The sequence below is a fragment of the Chiloscyllium plagiosum genome, chromosome 40 (genome assembly GCF_004010195.1).
Source record: "Chiloscyllium plagiosum isolate BGI_BamShark_2017 chromosome 40, ASM401019v2, whole genome shotgun sequence".
NCBI lineage: Eukaryota > Metazoa > Chordata > Chondrichthyes > Orectolobiformes > Hemiscylliidae > Chiloscyllium > Chiloscyllium plagiosum.
In genome coordinates, this window is record NC_057749.1 from 20,304,011 (window position 1) to 20,326,120 (window position 22,110).

Sequence of the window (22,110 nt, forward strand, 5' to 3'; positions counted from 1 at the left end):
GTCTGTTTGTACCCTGTACATCTCTGTATGACTTGAAAGACCGTGTATTACCCAATGAGGCATGCTTTTCGCTGAAGACGTATACCTCCATCTGTAAATGGCATTATTGCACATCGCTGAATACAGCAGAATTAGTGGATCGAGGTGAGTTTGCAAACATTAACTATTTTCCCTCAGCAGTGGGTAAATTTAATATAGCCAACATTCTTATGGTCAAACAAACATTTATTGAATCCCATATGCTCTCAACCACAGTAGTGATGAAACAGAATCAGTAATATATTTGAAAAAGAGGAGCAGGTATTATGTTGGAAAAGAAAAGTTTGTGGACTGAAGTGAATAGTTCCTTTAGAGAGCCAGCATGGCATAATGGGCCAAATTATCACCCATTGTGTTGTAAAATTCTGTAAATGGATTGAATTATTTGTCAATATTCGAAAATAATAATTCTCTCTTATCTCTTGCTTTCTGGCAGATGTCTTGGGTGGATTGTAAATCAGAATATTAAAAAAAAGGAAGCAATTCAAGTTTAAATGTTCATTTGTGATGATTATTAAGTTTTCAGTAATTAGATGCTGTGTCAGTTCAAATATTCCCTTTATTCTCTTTGATTAGTGTTCAAACACTCTGTTGAGATGTGGCAGTTTTACCTCCTAAAGATTAATGATATTCTGTAATATCTTTACAGGAGTTTTACATCCGTATGAGTTAACTGATTGCATTGTTTAGGTTTTGAAAGCTTGAATATGGTTAGAATACAGGATTCTGTGTTGCATTTGGCTTCTTGAGTTGCAACATGTAGGTTCCTCAAATCCCAATTGATAGGTTGCAGGTAAGAGAGAGGGTTTTTCTTGTGTAAATGTTATTAAATGGTTGTCTCATACCAAAAGGTTTCCTACTTCAATGTAGTGTGGAGTTGGAAGGAAGAAACGGGGCAAGGTTCCTCATTTTTAACTTGTCTGATCTGTTTAAACAGCTGAACCGAATGGAGTATGTTCACTCAAAGAGCTTAATCTACAGAGACGTCAAGCCGGAAAACTTTCTAATTGGAAGGCAAGGCAATAAAAAGGAACACATAATCCATATAATAGACTTTGGTTTAGCCAAGGAGTATGTTGATCCTGATACCAAAAAGCACATCCCCTACAGGGAACACAAGAGCTTAACGGGCACTGCAAGATACATGTCCATCAACACTCACCTGGGCAAAGGTCTGTTGTCTTAACTGAAACTTACTTTGGGTGGGGTTTGCTGGTGTACAATGCGGGAAGGTAAAATGCTAAAATGCTACGCTGTTTTATAGGTGTTGGGGGAAAATGATTTCTGTTCTACATGTAAAAATACAATGCTGACATTTACAGGTCAACTAATGCATGGTGTCATTTATGCAAATTTGAAGAAGTCTTTAAGTGCGACCTGACTCGTGTCTTCCTTCCCCCATCTTGCACCATTCTGTGACATAAATGGGTGCAGGTTTGTTGCTGATGTTGACAACTTCAAGATGGCAGAGGTCCCATGGATGATTCACTGTAGTTTCGTATTCTCCTCTCGCCTCTTCGCCCATCCTCCCCACCACCAACAAAACTCCATAGAATGCAAACTCAACATTCTGTTCCCTGACAGGGACCCTTTGGATTCTGAGGCCTTCTCCAATGTTGTGCCATGAGGTCTTGATAAACTGCCAAAAATAAACTGCCTGCCCGTTTAAATGTCTTTTACCCAAAAGCTGACTCCTCTGACAATGCAGCGCATTGTCATTCACCTGGGGTGTTATGCTCAAATCCTGTAGTTGGGCTTGAACCCACAACATTCTGAATCAATGGAGCCATAGCAGACAGTTACCTCCCTTTTGCTCTGGATGTAAAGTTTTAATCGCCTGTGTCTGTTTTAGTGTTGTACTTCATTGAATTTTCTCCATAATGTATACTGGATTTTCATGAAACCAAATGATCGTACATTTGGTGTTAAGAGTTGGGGTAATAGAAGGAAATCTATTTAGGAAGCAGTTTGAGGAAGTGCTGCTTTTAAGCGATGCCAGCTGATGCTCAATTAACCAAAAGGCCAATTAACCATAAGACATAGGAGTGGAAGTAAGGCCATTCGGCCCATCGAGTCCACTCCGCCATTCAATCATGGCTGATGGGCATTTCAGCTCCACCTACCCGCATTCTCCCCGTAGCCCTTAATTCCTTGTGACATCAAGAATTTATCAATTTCTGCCTTGAAGACATTTAGCGTCCAAGCCTCCACTGCACTCTGCGGCAATGAATTCCACAGGCACACCACTCTCTGGCTGAAGAAATGTCTCCGCATTTCTGTTCTGAATTTACCCCCTCTAATTCTAAGGCTGTGTCCACGGGTCCTAGTCTCCTCGCCTAACGGAAGCAATTTCCTAGCGTCCACCCTCTCCAAGCCATATAACAGAATGTAGTCTTCCGTGATACTGGTAAACATCTTAAAATTATATTTTTAAAACATAGCTCTGCTTGACAGTGCCCACATAGAACCTTGAGTGTGTGGAAAGAAGCCAGTTGGCCCATCTAGTCCACACTGACCCTCCAAACAGCATCCTATCCAGATCAAACCTCCCCCCTCTGTAACCCTGCATTTTCCATGGCTAATGCACCTCACTTCTGTATGCCTGGACACTATGGGCTATTAGCATGAACAATCAACCTAGCCTGCACCTCTTCGGACAGTGGGAGGAAACCCATGCAGACACAGGGACAATGTGCAAACTCCACACAGGCAGTTGCTTGAGGCTGGAATTGAACTCCAGTCCCTGGTGCTGTGAGGTAGCAATGCTAGCCACTGTGCCACCCCTCATCTTGAAATAATTTAATGCTCACATTGGTAATGATCTTCCATTGCCGAAAATCCCCCTTTCGTTGCTGACTGGCCTTCTGAATATTGATCTTTAATTCAACAGTTGTCAAATTGTCCTATGCAGCGGGCACCCCTTGAATTCTTTCATCATTCCAAAGTGCTGTGTACTTATTGATATTGGGAGATCTGAGCAAGAATTGCCTGCTATTATTGATGCATCCTGGTGGTGAGGAAAGATTCTGTCATAATTATCGACACTTTTAAGGGAGAGCTCATATCATTATTTATGAAGGGATGCCTAAAATTTATTGATCTCCTCCCATAAACATCTGTTCAAATCACTGTAAGCTACTTAAAGTGAAGCTGTGTTTTAATTGCGTATGTTTTATTGAGATCAGTATGTGCTTGGAATTCAATGAGTACAGAAATCTGACACACACGATTTTAGCCTTTTAGATGCTGAGCGTACTATGGGATAAAATCCCTTATTTCCTATGTGTGGATTGAATTTTTTGAATCTAATGTAAAGTGACTTGAGATACCCAGGAGAGAGAGAGTATATTGACTCAGAAATTTGCCCCAGTCAGAATATGCCAAATCAAAAGCTAAATGCATTCTTTTTTTTCCTAGAGCAAAGCCGCAGAGATGACTTGGAGGCTTTAGGACACATGTTTATGTATTTTCTACGAGGCAGTCTCCCCTGGCAGGGATTAAAGGTGAGGCACTTTGCTGATTTTGGGTTTGCATTTGAGCTATGTTTAACAATGCACTCAATCAGTAATAACCACTTACATAAGTAGATAATGAACTGTAGTAATTGGAAATCAAAAATGAACTTTTATTTTTAGGGTGCTTGCTGCAAAGTAATATCTTGCAGTCTATAATTAATATATGTATGTATAATAAATTATAGTTAGTCAATCAGCCCTGACATCCCATAATTTTACACATCATGGCTGTATCTGTGAATAAGCTAGCGAATGTGTTTTGAGGCATTATAAGCAATGTCCCAAACCACAAGTCTGAAGCTCTCATTTTAGAATCTTGAGTTGAATTTAGAGGAGAAAGTGAGGTCTGCAGATGCTGGAGATCAAAGTTGAAACTTTATTGCTGGAACAGCACAGCAGGTCAGAACCACAAGTCTGAAGCTCTCATTTTAGAATCTTGAGTTGAATTTAGAGATTAATTTACCTTCTCGACAGTGTGCCTTCTCCATTATAATTTGCAGGACATGATGCTTACTGTTTTGCTTGGGGTTTTTAATCTGGTTAGACAGTGTTTGTAATAGCAATAACTTATGGAAATGTACATGCAGTTAGTCTAATAATGTGATATAGTTTCTGTAGGATATCCTAAACACTCTGCTGTTAATTGCTGAAGTTCTGAAGACATATGATTTCAAAGTGCTTCCTGCCTTGGTGTTGTAAACTTATGATTACAGGATACCATAATTACAGTTTTGGCTCAATGCTGAGCTCAAACTGTTTGTCTGACAAGCCCTGTTCACCATCTGAGAGGAAATAAAACCAGTGCATAAAAGGGCCAGTTGATCCATTGTGAAGGCCCAAAAATAATCCCACCATCCTGCTTGATCCAGAATTCTTTTCCTTCCTTTGATTCAAATATTTATTAAACTTGTTCTTAAAAGGTGCAATGGTCTCTGCTGCAATCAGTCTATATAGTGAAGCATTTCATACTCATTAGTTCTCTGTGTTAAGAATAGTTTCTTTGATCTCTCTCCTCACTCCTTGTCAACTGTATTCACTTAATGACCATATTCATCACCAGTTCTCCAAACAGAAAATAGTCTTACCATCAGAATTTAGAAATCTCTGTTAAATCTCCTTGCAACCTTCTCTGCTTTGTGGCAGGATGGATTTCAATGTAAATAAATTAAAAAGTCACCCATCTTGGGCCAGAAAACACAGTGTAGAACAATGAACAATAGAGGTGCAAGAAATTTGGGACCTTTTTATGCATCACTAAAACATAGGAAATGCTCAAAAAAAAACTAATGAAATGTTAACTTTTAAAGCTTAGAGATGGAATATGAATGAGGGGATGTTTTGCTACAGCTTCGGTTCTGAAGGGTCACTGGACGTGAGACAATTAACTATTTCTCTCTCTACAGATGCTGCAGATCTCCTGAGTTTCTCCAGTAATTTCTGTTTTTGTTACATGATCTCAGACTGTACTAATTGAGATAGTGTTACAGTGTGATGCAATTAATATTTTTAAATTATGTTGAGATTTTTCCACTGGAGGGGAAATCTAGGGCAATGGGGCATCATCTTAAAGTCAGAGCCAGGGCATTCAAGATCTTACTGAAACATACGTGATCCTGGGGGTGCTTGACAAGCTGAATGCTGAGAGAATGTTTCCCCTTGAAGTTTCCTTCTCCATTCCACCCCTCTTTCAGCCACCTCCTCGACCTCTATGCCTCTTAAAGCCACCTTGTCCTTGTGCACCTACAGCTGTGAGAGCCTTGAGGGCTCTGATGTCTCACTGTGTTTTGAGCCATTGAGTTAGGATGCAAAACACACATGACCTTTTGAATGACAGAACATTCTCAAGTCGCTGAAAGGCCTATTCATCTGTTTGCCAAACTCTTCTCATGGTTTATCAGCACCTCAGGTACCTTTTTTTAACCTATCTTTTCACCAGCTCCTTTGATATATTTATCCATCAAGAGTCAATTGTCATTCATCTTGAACAGAATTGAATACAGTGCTGCAGCTTGGACTTGGCTAAGGCTGAGTGCAACTAAAGCATCACCTTTCACTTTTGAATTCTAATTCTTTTAAAGATGAAGTGAGTTCTGTAGCTATGTATTAGGTTTTGCGTTTGGTGGAGTTTAGTGATTTGTCTATCTGCGTCTTTAGATTCATACCTCGCTGTTCTTTCCCTTTTAATATAGAGTCATAGAGATGTACAGCACGGAAAAAGATCCTTCAGTCCAACCCGTCTAGATATCCTAACCTAATCTAGTGCCATTTGACATCACTTGGGCCATATCCCTCTAAACCCTTCCTATTTATGTATCAATCCAGATGCCTTTTACATTTTGTGATTGAACCAGCCTGCACTATCTCCTCTGGCAGCTCATTCCATACACGCTTTACCCTCTGCATGAAAAAGTTTCCTCTTGGGTGCCTTTTAAATTTTTCTCCTCTCACCCTGAACCTATGCCCTTTAGTTCTGGACTCCCTCACCCCAGGGAAAAGACCTTGTCTATTTACCCTATCCATGCCCCTCATGATTTTATAAACCTCTATAAAGGTCACCCCTCAGCCTCTGACTCTATTTGAGTTCTGTCTACTGAACTCAATTTGCCATATGTTGACCTGTTCACTTCATGTTTATGTCCCTTTTGTAGCTTCCTATTCTAATTCATAAACTTATTACACCTCCTGATTTACTGTCATCTGAAAACTAAGGTATATAGCTCTATCTTACTTCATAGAAGCTGCGGGCCCAGGGATGTTACTTTTGATCTCTACTGGACATAAGTCATATTTTTGATCCATACATTGTATGCTGATTACTAACTCATTTAACAAGATTTCCCCATACCTTTTACTAATATATTGTGCGGATGTATTGTTAAATGTATCTGCAAGTCCATGTAGAAAACATCCATTTCACCTCCTTATTTGCCGTGCTCATGACTCAGAATTCAGTTAGTCAGACATGATCTCACCATTACAATTCCAAGCTAACTTGCCCAAGTTGCTCAATCATTCTAAACCTGATTAAAGGTTCCAATAATTTCCCCTCGAGCTCTTGACAGGCTTTTAATAATGGAGTGACACTTCCAAGTTTTCAGTCTTTTGGCACGATTCCTGAATCCAGAGAGCTTTAGAAAATCGTGGCTTTATCTGTTTTGCTCTCATCCTTTAAAAGAGCCTGCAAGCTATTAGGTCTTGGAAATTGTCTAAAATCCTATGATCTTTCCAGTTCTGATAAAAAATACAAATGGACATAGCTACATGCTGTTACACTCACTAGGAATAGTTAGAGTAACCAACATGTCTGGATTCCATTATCTCTGCATTATTGCTGATGTTATGGAATGAGTCAATCTGGATAGAAACAAAATGATGCCTAGTTATGTTGGTAATAATAGAACTTCCTAGGGTGCCTGACCATATGTTATTGCACCTGTACCCAACCTTATTCACAGTGGTCTTGCTTTATAATGCATTTGCCCATATGATATTACACCTGTGTCCAACCTTTCTGTCATTTATAAAGCATCATTGATTTGTCTTGTATCCTAAAGCTAGCATCCTTGCTTTATAAGCCCAAGTTATCATTGTGGAAAAAATCTGTTCAGAAAACTAGATATTGTAACTTGTTATTTCATGCAAATATTGTTTTTTTTTCATTGGCTGTACTCAGTTGCAGTCAGTGATTTGAATAGTGTGAATGGGATAATGAGGATTTGCCAGAATGAACTCTTCAAGGGGTACCAGTGAAATGAAGAAAGGCACGTGATATTTCTGGAGATGAAGGTGCTGTTTGTTCACAGGCAGTTTGAGTCTTAAGTTGCTTTAAGAAGTTGATATGAATAGATGTTCAAAGTTAAAAATCTCTCAACCCTAGGTTATAGTCCAACAGGTTTATTTGGAAGCACTAGCTTTTGCAGTGCTCCAAAAGCTAGTGCTTCCAAATAACCCTGTTGGACTATTAACCTGGTGTTCTGTGATTTTTAACTTTGTACACCCCAGTCCAACATCGACATCTCCAAATCATGAATAGATGTTGGTGCCTAGTCCAGAACATTTATACTGTATTAACAGCATCAGAAGTGGTTCTTGATGTTTACAGTCATATCTGTCTGACAAACGAGCCAACCCTTTAGAAGGTTGAAGCATTAATGTCAAAAGGAGGAAGGAAGTCATGACCAAATAACACAGCTGCTTCCAACTTTTCTCCTACTTCCCAGAATACATCTATAATAAATCTCTCATGTCTGAATAAGCTTCCTGTCTACAAAACCTTAATGTTACATTTTTATCACTTTTGTCTTATTCTGTTACAGTCTTGACCCCACATTTGTAATGCACACTACCTATTTTTCACAGCGATGTTCCATTGGAGGTGACATTGTAATGTATTGCTTTGCCTTATGTTGTGGTGGAGAGAAATTTATCTCAGTAAATTAAATAGCATTGCTGCCCAAATGGTCATAGTGTTTTATTTCTAACCGGAATTGTAATATATTCTCGGAAAATGAGGGCTATATTTTTCTGATTAGGTAACAGGGACTGAATTATACTCCTGCACCTGGTCCAATTATCCCCTGTCTTTTATCTCTGCTTCATCTGAGGACTCGACTGCTACTTGACTCCCCATGTATAACACCATGGGAGATCAATTAAGAACAGTTGAACTCACTGCAGGAGCTGTGCTGGCAGTAGGGCTTCTGATTTAAACTAAAACAAGGCAACTGCATTGAAACTTGAGAGCAGTGCCAAGCATTCGTGCAGGATTTATTTAAGAGTCAAAACATTTTACAACACGATAAAAGGACCTTCGGCCCATCTTTACCAGGCTGGTCATCAAGCGTCTATATATTCTAATGCAATTTTCATCACTTGCATGGCCTATAGCCTTGCATGTTATGGCATATCAAGTAGTCACTTAAATACTAGTGCAAAGTCTAGAGGTTTCCCCCTCTATCACCCTTTTAGCCAGTGAGTTCAGATACCCACCATCCTCTGGGTGAAAGCGTTTTTCCTCTCATTCCTTCTAAACCTCCTGTTCCTTATCGTAAAACTGTCCCCTGATCCCTCTGCCTAAGGGAAGAGTTTTTCCCTATCAATGCCTCAAAGGTATGGACTATTTTAAATACTGTGCAGGGGTACAATAGTCATAAGTGTTGATGGAGGCACTTAAGATATTTTATTGTCAGGAACTGCCTATAGAACAGGGAAACCCCATCACATGCTGCACCTGGAAACCTAGTAACTGAGAAGCTTGCAGAGTTTCTCTTTGTCAGATATGCATTGCCTGGTTTTAATCTTGTATGGCTCTGCTTTATTCAGCTGAAGCCCAAAAATATTTAGGTTACTAAATTACAAGTTTTGGGTATTGTAGGGACATAAGGTCTAGCAACAGAAGTAGGCCATTTATCCCATCTGCTCCGCTGTGCCATTCAGTGAGATTGTGGCTGATCAGATAATCCTCAACTGCACTTTCCTGCCTTTTTCCCATAATCCTTGATTCCCTTACTGATTAAAAATCGAAGTTAACCTTGAATATTCTTAATACGCCAGCCTGTGCAGCCCTTTGGGATAAAGAATTCCACAAATTCACTGTCCTTGGAGAGAAGCAATTCTTCCTCATCTTTATCTTAAATGGGCGATCTCTTCTTCTGAGATTATACGCACTGGGCCTGGACTCTCCCACAATGAGAAACAGTTTCTTCTGTCAAGTTCCTTTTAAGAATCTTGTATGTTTTAATGAGGTCTTCTCTTATTCTTCTAAACTCCAATGAGAACCCATCCAATCAACTCAACTTCTCCTCACCCTTTTTGAGTAAGGGTGTTATATTGGCAGTGTTCCAGTACCCAGAATCAATTGAGTGAATCTTCTCTGGAGAAACGAATTTAACATTTGGCGTCCAATACGATATCAGAACTGAGTTAGTTCTGCTTCACTCTTCACAGATGCTATCAGACCTGCTGAGTTTCTCCAGCATTATCTGCTTTTATGCCAGCATACCTCCTCTTAGATAAGGGAACCACTACTGTTCACAGTAATACAGATGTGATCTGACTACTGCCTTGTATAGTTTTAGTGAGACTTCTTTTTATTTTTGAACTCCTATTCCCTTTGAAATAAAAGCCCACATTCAATTTGCCTTACTTATTACCTATTGAACTTGGAAGGTGGCTTTTAGTGAGTCATGCTCGAGGACTCTCTTATTCCTCTGTACTACATTAATCTGCAGTTTTCGTCCATTTAAAATACATTCACGTTTTCTATCCTTCTTGCTGAAGTGCATCATCTCATGTTTTCCCACCCTAAATTCCATTTGCTGAGTTTTTGCCCACATATTTAGCCTGTCTACTATTTCCCTACGTTGACTGTCATCCTCAAAACTTGCCTTCCCATCTATTTTAGTGTATTCTGTGAAGTTTGCAATCATACATTCACTTCCTTCGTTCAAGTCAGTACATAAATTGCAAATAGTTGTGGCATCAGCACTGATTCTATTGCACTCCACTAGTTAATAGGTTGTCATCCTGAAAGTACCTCTCATCTCAGCCACCACGTCTTCTATTAAGTAACCAATTCTCTATCCATACTACCCTCGACCTCTAATATTTCCTGCAGATGTGCAGATCTCTGAGGTCCGTTTGGCAGTGGCTTCCAGAACATGAAGTCGATATGCTGTGCATGGCATGCGCAGACCCTCCAAGAAGCTGCACGGCCATGCATCTTAGAGGAAACTTTGCCCAATACCATGGACTCATTTTATTAAGTAGCCTTATGTGCAGTACGTTATCAAATGTCTTTTGGAAATCCAAATATATTGCATTCATTAGTTCCCCATTATCTATCTTGCTTGTTAGCACCTCAAAGATCTCAACTGCATATTTCAGGCATGATTTTCCCTTTATGAAGCCATGCTGACTCTGCTTGATCGTATTATGTTTTACCAAATGGTCTGTAATACAGGTTGTTCTGCTATAACGCGTGTTTCATTAACACAAATTCACTATAATGCGATTGACGAATTGGGGACACTCTTTCTAAAGTGCGAACTTTTCAACGTGTGTTGTCTGTAAAGCAATTGCATCACCGGCACTTTAAGCATTGTTTCTCAAGTGCGATTTTTCTGTAATGCAGCATTGCACAAGAACACAACCATTGTGTCAGAGAAGAATTATCTGTAGACACATTTTCCCAATGAAAGATGTCCAGCTAGATGGCTTATAGTTAACCTTTTTATTGCCTACCTCCCTTTTTGAATACATGTGTTACATTGGCAGTTTTCCAATTCTCTGAAACGTTTTCAGAATCTAAAGACTCTTGGAATACTACAATCAGTGTATCTACTATCTCTCTAACTACTTACTTTAAGACCTTAAGATATAACTCGTCAGGTCCAGGGAACCTATTGGCCATTATTCCTGTTAGTTTCCGTAGTAATTTTTTTCTTGTGCAAGTTATTGTTTGTTTCCTCGTCCTCCTCACCCAGTCCCTTGATTATTGAATATTTCTGGAATGCTATCAATGTCCTCTACAGTAAAGACTGATGCAAAGTATTTTTTTCAACTTCTCTGCAGTTTCAAGGTTCCCCACTTTAATTTGGTTCTCCAAGGGGACTATTTATACTTTTGACTTTCTCTTCCTCTTTATATCCATAATGAAGCTCTTGCTATCTGTTTTATGTTACTTGTTAGTTTTCCCTTGTGGTTTATTTCCTACCTCTTATTATTTTGGTCACCATTTGTTTTGTCTTGTAAAGCTTTCCCAATGCTCTGGTTTACCACTAATCTTTGCCACGTTGTATGTTTTTCCTTACAATTTGGCATTATCCTTAACATCCTTGATTAACGATGATTGATTTCTCCTGAGCCTAGAGTCCTCCTTCCTCACTGGGACTCATCTTTGTTTTGAATCATGAACTGTCTGCAATGGCAACATAACAGTGCAAGCTTCCTGTTGCATGTACAGCCAATTCCGCCCATCTGTTTCGGCAATAACCTTTGTCTCCTATATTTGATGCTCTGTTTGAAGCATGCTTGCCTGTGTTTTTCTTCAGGCCCCATTCGTGTCTTAGATTGGTCACAGTGCCTGTACACTGTGGTTCTGTGCGACTGATATGTTGGATTACTGAGCAATGGCACAGAGAACCATTGACTCAGGACCAACTTTCCATCATCCTGTGTTTAAGGGCAGTCACCCTGAAATTGGACTCTGCATATTTTCTGACCCCTCCCTCTTTCCACAAAACCATGATTGCTGAGTGATCATAGGCTTAATGCCAATGTGTTGTGAGAGGAGCAGGGGATTTTTCGGTCAGGAGGCAGAGAGTGTTGAATTGTGGGCGACACGGTGGCACAGTGGTTAGCACTGCTGCCTCACAGCGCCAGAGACCCGGGTTCAATTCCCGCCTCAGGCGACTGACTGTGTGGAGTTTGCACGTTCTCCCCGTGTCTGCGTGGGTTTCCTCCGGGTGCTCTGGTTTCCTCCCACAGTCCAATGATGTGCAGGGCCAGGTGAATTGGCCATACTAAATTGCCCATAGTGTTAGGTAAGGGGTAAATGTAGGGGTATGGGTGGGTTTCGCTTCGGCGGGTCGGAGGGCCTGTTTCCACACTGTAATGTAATCTAATCTAATCTAATGGGTCGAATCACCTCAGAGTTCGTTACTATCCGCTTCAAAGACAAGTCAGTTCCCTGACCAACCACCCTCAATAACTTGTTGCTCCTTTGTCTTTAACAAGAAGCATAAAGAATTGGATTAAATAAATTCAAGGGATGTTAATACTGGTATATGTTTGCTTTTGAAAGGAGGGTGGCTTAGGTTCTATACAGGCGGTCCTCAATTTACAAATATCTGACTTAAAAATACAATCCCATACAAAGGTTTAATTTTAAAGATTCGACATATGAACATTTCTTGCATTATGAACAGCTGTTTTGCATTGCCCTGCATTGTATTCCAACTTGCATACAAATCAGCCAGTGAACTGACTCCAGAATGGGGCTTGTTCATAATCCGGACACTGCTTGTACAAGGCTTCTCAAAGCAGGGGCTGGGGCCCCCAAGTTTGGCCACAAGCTAAAATTCTGGGGCCATGAGCACTGAGGCAGTAATGATGAACCAAGTTATAACAGTTATACGCCTGCTGTAATAGGCCTCTGTTCTCTCAGCCCCTAAACCTGTTCTTTCGTCGTCGCTGAGAGGTCATAACTATTCTCAAGCCTCAGAATTCTGTTGCGTTAGGATAAAAGTTTGGGTCGTGTTGTCCTATATGGTATGTGATTCTTTTCTAAAAATAAAAGAGAACTAACAACTCACCTGGTACATGGAACTACTCAAGTAAGAGAAGTATGATAGAAATGAGCAGGAATGAAGTCCAACACATTGGCATAAGTTGAGATAATGCTGAAGTGAGAGGAGCTCACCCAGGACGCAGATCTGACCAGCCGGCTCTGAACAAATTCTTTCTCAGCTTCTCAAAACTTGGTGAACGTAGAAATAACACAAGTTTTGATGAGCTGAGAAAGAGTTTATTCAGAGCCGGCTGATCAGGTCTATGTCCTGGGCAAGCTCCTCTCACTTCAGCATTATCTTAACTTATGCCAATATGTTGAATTTCATTCCTGCTCATTTCCAAGCTAAATCTTCTTTTATTTGCCATATTTTCATCCAATCTTTCTTTGGACTGGAGAAGTTGGGGCTTTTTTTTGTTTGGAGAGGAGGCTGAGAGGAGATTTGTTCAAAATTTGGTGTCTGGACAGAGCAGATAGAGAGAAACTATTACAACTTGAGAAAAGACTAAGAAGGCACACGTTCAAAGCAGTTGGTAAAAGTTGCAAAAGTGACATCAGGAAAAATGTGCAGCAAGTAGTTGCACTGGAGCGCACTGCCTGTGAGTGTAGTAGGTTTACTTGAGGCCTTCCAAAGAGAATTAGACCAGTACCTGAAAAGCAAACTAAAATGGTACTGTGAGAAGGATGGACTCATTACTACTTCAGGGCTCATAACCCCAAAATTTCAGGTCGTAGCTAAACTTGGAGTCCCAACTCCTACTTCGAAAAGCCTTGTACAAGCAGTCCCTAGTATGAGAATTGCTCTTTTTGAGAGCCGGCAGAAATTTCTTGGGCCGAATGGTCTCTTTCTGCACTGTAATAATTCTGAGATTCCCTCACAAATGGAAAAAGAATCCATGTTTAATATTTTATCTCTGCTTTCCTAAGTTCCATCCCTTAGTTGATGAAAGCTTGTAACATTCAAGGTACTGAATATCCAAAGCAAAATTTAGAAATTATTTCCACGTTCACCAGGTATTACATAAAATCTTGCTCGCTCATGCGTAGTTCTTTTTATCATATACAAATGCAATTTTAATGAAAAGATTTAGATATTGAGTCACCATTCTTGTTTTCAGTTTTAGTCAACGAAAATCCATTTGAAGGAATAATAAATAGACTTTGTTGCCTATTGTGGTCTGTTTATCAAAGGGGAGTTTTCTAGACAAACGCACACAGGTTTGCAACTGATCTGTTGTGAGGGTTACATATTACTGGTAAACACCAGCTGCTGAGAGCTTGTGCGTGGGCATGTAATGCTTTGATTTATTATTTCAAATTGTTATCTGATTTACAATGCTAATTTCACATCAATATTCCACCTGTCATAAATAGGAGAGACCAGAGGATGAAATACTATACTGCAGACATTTTTTATACTTGTCTTGGTTGCTACATGAAAATCTGCTATAACAAATAAACACTTTTCTTTGAGAATGAGCATGCATTTGCATGATAAATGTACATACATAACAGTTGTCTTGCACTTTAGCGACAAATATTTTGCCTGATTTCAATGTGAAAGTAAGTTGTAGGAGAATGGAAGAGGTTGAAGCCAATAATGACCATCTCATCGGTATCTGCTGATGCATAATCATAGAATCTTGCAGTATGGAGGCAGACTATTTGGCCCATTCAGACTTGTGCTGATGCGTTCACAATTTGCAGCAATTGTGGTGATCCATAGGCCAAAGGTTGGAGGAGAAGCAGGCCATTCAGCCCATTGAATTTGCTCTGGCATTCCCTGAGATCATGGCTGATCTGATAGTCCTCAACTCAATTTTCCTGCCTTTGCAATATCACCCTGATTCCCTTTACTGATTAAAAATTCGTCTGTTTCAGACTTGAATGTTCTTAATGACCCAGCCTCTACAGCCCTCTGCGATTTTAAAAAAAAATAATTCCACAGACGCGCAACTCTCTGAGAGATGACATTCCTGCTTTGCGATTTAATGTGATCATGGCAGATCTCATTGTGGCCTCAATTCCACTTTTCCTGTCCATTCTCCATAATGTTTAACCCATTACTAATTAAAAAAACCTACTTCCTTCTTCAGTTCCAACCTCAATGTCATGAAAATAATTTACCGTATGAATTCTGTGGAAGAAACAGCTATTTGTGATTCCTGTGTGGTTTAAGACTCTTGTTGTGCCAGCTTGCTGTATTGCAGGCGTACTTGGATTCAGAAAGTGGGTTCCGATTGAGTTGCTCATCTATCTACAGCATATTTAAATTCAAAAGGCTGGCTGGAACCAGGGAGTCAGGAAACTCTCTACTGTGTATCTGGGTTTACTAGGTTAATGCCTGGAACGAATGGGTTGCTTTATGAGGATAGGCTGGGTAGACCAGGTTTGTTTCCACTGGAAGCTTGAGGGGTGATTTGTTTGAAGTATATAAGATCTTGACATGGACCTCAATGTTTACTCTTGTGCATGTATCCTGAAATAGAGGAGATTAAAATTGTGTTTCCCTTTTTGAAGATTTGTTTTGTGTTGTGAGACTGTAGAACTCGCTGAACTGGAGGTGAGGTCATCCAATATTTTTAAAGCAGATATATATACATATATATAGAGCTTGTTAGGCAGGGGAATCGAAGGTTACCAACAGTCAATGGGAATGTGGAGTTTGATGCGCAAATCAGATCATCCATGATCTTCTTTAACGGTGGGGCAAGGTCAAGGGGCTGAATGATCTACTCCTTTCTTTTTGTTTAAAATATGTTTAAAATCCTTTCTTTTTGTTCCCTCATATTGTACATGAAATGGGAAACTTGAGTGTTGGGGATGTCAGGTGTGTGACTGAATCAGAGTCATCGTAGAATCCCGACAGTGTGGAAACAGGCCATTTGGCCCATCAAGTCCACACTGACCCTCCAAAGAGCCTCCTTCCCTATCCCTGTAACCCTGCATTTCCCATGGCTAATTCAGCCAATTTGCCATGGCCAATCCACTTGACTTGCGCATTTTTAGACTGTAGACTCCGGAGCACCCGGAGGAAACCCACGCAGACACGGGGAGAATGTGCAAACGCCACACAGACAATCACCTGAGGGTGGAATTGAACCTGGTGCTGTGAGGCAGCAGTGCTAGCCACTGAGCCACTGTACCACCCTTTTGTTCAGAAATGCATTGAGAAAGGGCATTGTTGATGCAGGTGGCACAGTGAAAATGCCACTGAGTTAATAAATCCAGTGGCCCAGGCTAATGCTATAGGGATGAAGGTTCGAATCCTACCATGACAGATAGTCGAATAAGGAATTAACAACTTGTCTTCATAATGGTTAGCATGAACCCATCATCGCTGGTAGTAAAAACCATCTGCTTCATTAATGACCTTTAGGGGACAAAATGTACCATCCTTAGCTGACTTGACCTCGTGGACATGTGGCTCAGCATTCACATTCTTAACTGTCCTCTAAGGTATCCATGTAAGCCACTGAACTCAAGGCAGTTAGGATGGGCAACAAATGCTGGCCTTTCCAGTGAAACCCACATCCCATGCAAGAATAAATCAAAGGTTCTTACTCCTATAGGGTTAAATAAGAGAAAATGTTCAACCTTGTATCTTTTCATGGCTTTTGGGCAAAGAGTTTTGGAGTATGATCCATCATTTGAAGTTTGACCTGAGTGTTTGTACAGTCACAGGATACATAAATGATTTACTTTCAGTTATACTGGCTGAGGATGACACCTGTTCAGGATTATGAGTCACTGCCATTGATCTTCATGTGACTGTACAGGCACATGTTCAGTCTGCATTATTTTTAATATTTCATAACTGGTCTAGATTACGGATTGCTATGTGCACTATGTTGGAGACACTTAAGAGGTGGATTTTTAAATCCTTCCAGGTCAAAATTGTTGAATTCAGTGGACTGATTGGTTCTCTCCATGATTTCACTTGTCATTTTTGTACCTTAAAGCAGCTAGTTGAGTCAGTTTCCAATTTATTGTTAGATCTGTCACAGTTTGAGTATGTGAAGGTTGTAAACATTACAAAAAGCAGCTCATTTTAATATATCTTCACTGTTAAGAAGAATATGACCACTCCACTCTACTCTTGACCCGTAGTTTTAAAGAAGCATTAATTTTCTGTTCAGTTCTGCAGCAAAACTGATCTTCCAGAAAAGTATCTGTGCACATAGTTGTATGTCTGTCTGTACAACACCATGTACTATAACCCTCCACACTCCTCAGTATGTTCAGGAAACGTGTGATTTGAATGCTCACGGTGACGATAGTTGACCACGCATTAATTATCCCAATGAATACTTGTTGCATATGCAACACGTGGATTGATTGATGTTCTCTAAAATCATCTTCAAGTATAAAATTTATTTCTTCTCCGAAATTGAGTAACATGGCTTTTCAGACTTGGAGCTAGTCAATTAAATGTATGTTGTGTGTGCTTAAATTGACCATTTTTGCTTGCAGGCAGAAACATTAAAGGAACGCTACCAGAAAATTGGGGATACAAAACGAAACACTCCGATTGAAGTTCTCTGTGAGAGCTTTCCAGGTATGGGCCACACTGTAGATTGGCTCTTGTAAACATTGTTTGCAGTATTAAGAGGCATTTGGATGGGTATATGAATAGGAAGGGTTTGGAGGGATATGGGCCGGGTGCTGGCAGGTGGGACTACATTGGGTTGGGATATCTGGTCGGCATGGATGGGTTGGACCGAGGGGTCTATTTCCATGCTGTACATCTCTGTGACTCTATAACAGTATGCCAAGAATTTCTGAATTTCTTGAGATTTTTAATATGAAAAAGCTCCAGAGAAAAACTGCAAGTGGAAAAAAAGTGTGACTGCAGAATGGTAAATCTCTCCAGTTGATTATCCCTTGCTCTCCACAAAAAACTTGTTATCTTCTGTCCTTGATATTGAATTCTGCTGACAGGTGCGGCTGCTGTTACTGAGTTAACCGAATTCAGTTTTCCTCTGCTTTCCTACTGAGTAATTATGGAGCTGTTCACACATGGAGCTGTGTTGATTGCTGAAGAGTGAACAACACTTCAGGCTGTTGACAGTCTTCGCACTAGTTTTAAACTTTTTGAGTCAGAGTGATGTATTAATCTCGAGTTAAGATTAAGATCAAGACAAGCATCAAACAAGGAATCATCAGAATGTATAACAGGATCATGAATTTGGTTATTTTTATATTGGATAACGTGTAGGGACATTGATTTGTGAGTCTTAAAGAGATAAGTCATTCCAATGTTACTGCTAATGGTTATTAAAACATTTACTCTTGCATATTACAGTAATTTTTTTTCAGTTTGATGTGCATTTAATACCAGCTGTCCATTGGATTGACTGAACTCTTAATCAGGACAACCTGAGCCTTCAGAGATTTGGAGAAAGTGAGGACTGCAGATGCTGGAAATCAGAGCTTAAAAATGTGTTGCTGGAAAGGTGCAGCAGGTCAGACAGCATCAAAGGAGCAGGAGAATCAGCGTTTCCGGCATAAGCCTTCAGAGATTTGTCCCATCAATACAATGTAGAAATTGTTTCAATCTTTCCCTGCTTCACCACTTTCCTATAGGAGTCAGGTTAGCTTGAAGTCACCATTTTAATGGTCACTTAGCATTATTTATTGATGGAGAAGGTTACATCATATATACAGCTAACAATGGTGAAACCTTTCCATAGGCATCGAATTACGGGCAGATCAGCTATGATCTCACTGAATGGTGAATTTAGTTCAAGGGGCTAATGCTTAGGTTTGGTACCACCTTAAACTTTGTTCAGTACTTTACTCTTTACTGAGTTGGTTACTGAGCACTCCTTTGATTACTTCACTGAATTCCTGATGTGAGGTAAGGGATCTCGGACAATGGCCTTTTCAGAGTCTTGGGAGAGTTCTTCAATGATGAGACAGGATGAACTTGGTGAGGTCTTGACCAGTCCAAGATTCTGCAGACTGATTTGATTGCAGTGTTCATGGGATGTTACATTGCCCTAGGATAATAGTATCAAATACTTTCAGAGAGATTTTGTGGAGGGGTTTTGTTTGTACTTAGTTGGTGAGATAACCAGCTAGTCACTTCTGGATAGCAGGAGCATGCTATTCTACTGAGTATGAATATAGAAGTCTTCCAAAGGTGATAAATATGTTCCTTTATTTGGAGCAAAATACATGATTTCAGAATTGTGCAATCAGAGAGGTCTACAGTGCAGAAAAAGGCCTTTCAGCCTATCAGGTCTGTGCCAGTGAAAAACCAGCACCTAACTATTCTGTTTTCCATCTTGAGACTTCATAAGCATATCTTACATCGATACTTGTGCACCAAAAACTCCACGTGTTTTGTTGCGATATGTCCCACTTTCACTGTCTTTCACATTATGCATTCTTAATCAGTCCCTCCCAATGTCCACCTTATCAAATGTCTTCTCTGATGATCTTTGTGCCCCTGCAACCTCCCAATTTTCTTTGGATTCATAAGCTGTCAGATATTTTTTCATTTCTGAAGAAGGGCTTATGCCTGAAACGTCGATTCTCCTGCTCCTTGGATGCTGCCTGACCTGCTGCGCTTTTCCAGCAACACATTTTTCAGATATTTGCTCAGGCATTTGCCTTTTGGTTGGTGCCTAAGAGAGTATGGTGCCAAAAGAAGAACAGTAACCAAAAAGGAATTGCAGTCTTTGTTGAAGAATTTGAAGACTAAACTTTTGCTCGATAGCTGCTTGGAAGATCTCAGCCTAGAATGAGAAAGTTGAATGAAACAAATGCTCGTTCAGTACAGTGGATCCATTGAAGGAGAGCATTACCTCACTATAACCTTTCCAAAGTGACAATTTACGAGCCTTTGTAGACAAGTCAATTTAGAATAATACTGTAAAACTGAGGTTTAAAATAAGAAATATTTGAATGAGAGTAGCAGTTTTTTGCATCTGTAAGTACTGTGATGTTTGCTGTTTACTTTCATTGATGTGAAGTAATTGAATTGTGTAGAATAGAGTAGGAACTGTATTCACCAAGGAAGTTGAAAATCCAATATTTCTCTGTAAATTGTAGATTACTTTTGTGCTACTAGTAGTGAAACTGTAACTTGAAGCTTAAAGAGCCAATAGCACATGAGCTGAGTTGGCTTGCAGGAATTACCATGCAATTTATGATATAACTTCCAATTACTCCATGTCAGTAGACAGAACTGTGCCCTCAGCCTTATATGTCAATCTCTTTCTGGGTTGGATTTGAGGTCTGTTCTCCAAGGTGACAGGACACCATTCCTTTAACTACTCAATCCTTTAGGGTATTGTTGTCTTCATTCCCCTATGTTAGTTATTTGATCTTTTTTGTAAAGATACAGCTATTTGGTTGACCAGCCACCATGGAGACCATATGTTTAGTTTAGGCAATAGGTATGTTCCATCAACGTAATTGAGCATTTCTGTTAAAATACGCCATTAACTAACTTTACTTCTCCTGTCTGTTCACTATACACTACCTGAACTGTTCTCCACCTCATTACTGCAGTGATTAGAAGTTTGGGGAGTTGCGATTATTTGTTTGACAGCAATTCATTTTTCGAATAAGCACTTTACAGTCTTCTGGTCACTATTGAGTTCATCAATTTTAAATTGGAATCATGGCTTCCGTTTTCCGAGACTGCAGGTGCTGTCAATGTCCTTGGGTGTAATATTTTGTTAACTTCATGTGTTTTTGACATCTCCTTTTGCCTTGTATTGTTAACTCTTGTCAATCAATCACTCCCGATCTCCAGTCTGTAACAGAACTTCCCTCCCACTCTTTGTGCCCCTCGCATTTTGCAGTGTCTCTGTATTTGATTATAATCTGTTCAATGTCTAACTGCTTCCAGTTCTGATGAAGGATCATTGATCTGAAATTGTTAATTGTCTTTCTGTATGGATGCTGCCTGACCTATTGGTTTGTTGTGGTATTTCCTGGTTTTATTTTTGACTGCTTTGTCTTTTCCTTCACAGAGGAGATGGCGACGTACCTCCGCTATGTCAGGAGGTTAGACTTCTTTGAAAAACCAGACTACCAGTATTTACGCACACTATTCACAGATCTTTTTGAAAGAAAGGGCTACGCTTTTGATTATGCATACGACTGGGTTGGCAGGCAAATAGTAAGTAGCAAAGTGGCTATTACGATCCTGTGAAAAGAGAGCAAGTTATTCTGTTGAGGTTGAGATGTCCAATCCATAACGTATGGAGTGCCAAGAATTTGTTCATTAGCCAAACAGTAAGCTTCTAACCAAAGAAATTACATTCAAGATTTCAGATGTTAAATGTATATGTTATAAAACAATAGTTTTTGATTTTTAATGGAAGGACTAAGAAAGGTTTTGCATTTATGTGGAGCCTTTTATGATGTTCCAAACGTTTGGCAAATAAGTATTTTTGAAGTGTTGTCATCTTGTAATGTAGGGAAGTTTCACAACCACTTGATTCAGAGCATGGTCACACAAACAGCAATGCGATATGCAACTAGGCACATATCATATTTTAGTGATGTTGGTCATGGAATAAATAATGGCCAGGAGAATTTCTGTGTTCATTTTTGAATCATGCTATGCGATAGTTAGTATTCTGCTCAGAAGTGATAATGAGGCATCGTTGATACCATTGGTCCATTATTCCTGAGGAATACTGATAAATATCCAGAACAGGTCAGGCCTGGCCTGGTTTCACTCAGGGATAGATAGCGAGGTTAGATGAGGTCTGGGTCAGCATTTGTTTGTAAATTACCGCATGTAACTGTGTAAAAGTCTAATTTCTAAGAAGGAATTTTTGGTCAAAGTAATTGCGGTCAGAGAGGAGGTTCAGCTTTTATGCAAGTAACATTTTGGAGGGAATGAAATCCAGTCTCACCTCACTATTGCAGAGTTGCCAGGTCAGAGACAGAGGTTGGAGACTGTTCCTGACCCCAACTGGAGCCAAGAGTACATGTGCAGGCAAGATGTCTGAACTGCCTTTTTCAATAGTATATTACTCTTTGATTCTGTCAAGCAGCTTTGCACCAGGGCAGGTTTGACATCAGTGGCAAGTGGGTGGTAAGTGTAAAGAGTTTGAATTATTTGGGTTAGACTTTGATTCAGCCCATTCATAAGCCCATATGAAAAATGAATGTTGCTTTGGCCAAAGGTTGGGTGTCACCGTTTGCACATAGTCAACTATTACTCAAGCATATGCCCACTCAAACTGACAAAACAACTTAGATTAAAACATTGCAATGGTGGTCCTCCCTCTCTCTCTC

At 39.9% G+C, this 22,110-nt stretch overlaps 1 protein-coding gene across 8 annotated transcripts in view; it reads left to right on the top strand.

The window, feature by feature from the left end:
• The window catches only part of LOC122542603 (casein kinase I-like), a 222,480-nt gene that overhangs the window by 157,309 nt on the left and 43,061 nt on the right, over positions 1–22,110 (top strand). For all 8 annotated transcript variants that reach the window (XM_043680562.1, XM_043680555.1, XM_043680554.1 and 5 more), the window contains 4 exons: positions 977–1,211; positions 3,457–3,542; positions 17,317–17,401; positions 20,832–20,980. In XM_043680562.1, coding sequence (XP_043536497.1) covers positions 977–1,211; positions 3,457–3,542; positions 17,317–17,401; positions 20,832–20,980 — 555 coding nt within the window. The remainder of the gene's footprint in view (positions 1–976; positions 1,212–3,456; positions 3,543–17,316; positions 17,402–20,831; positions 20,981–22,110) is intronic.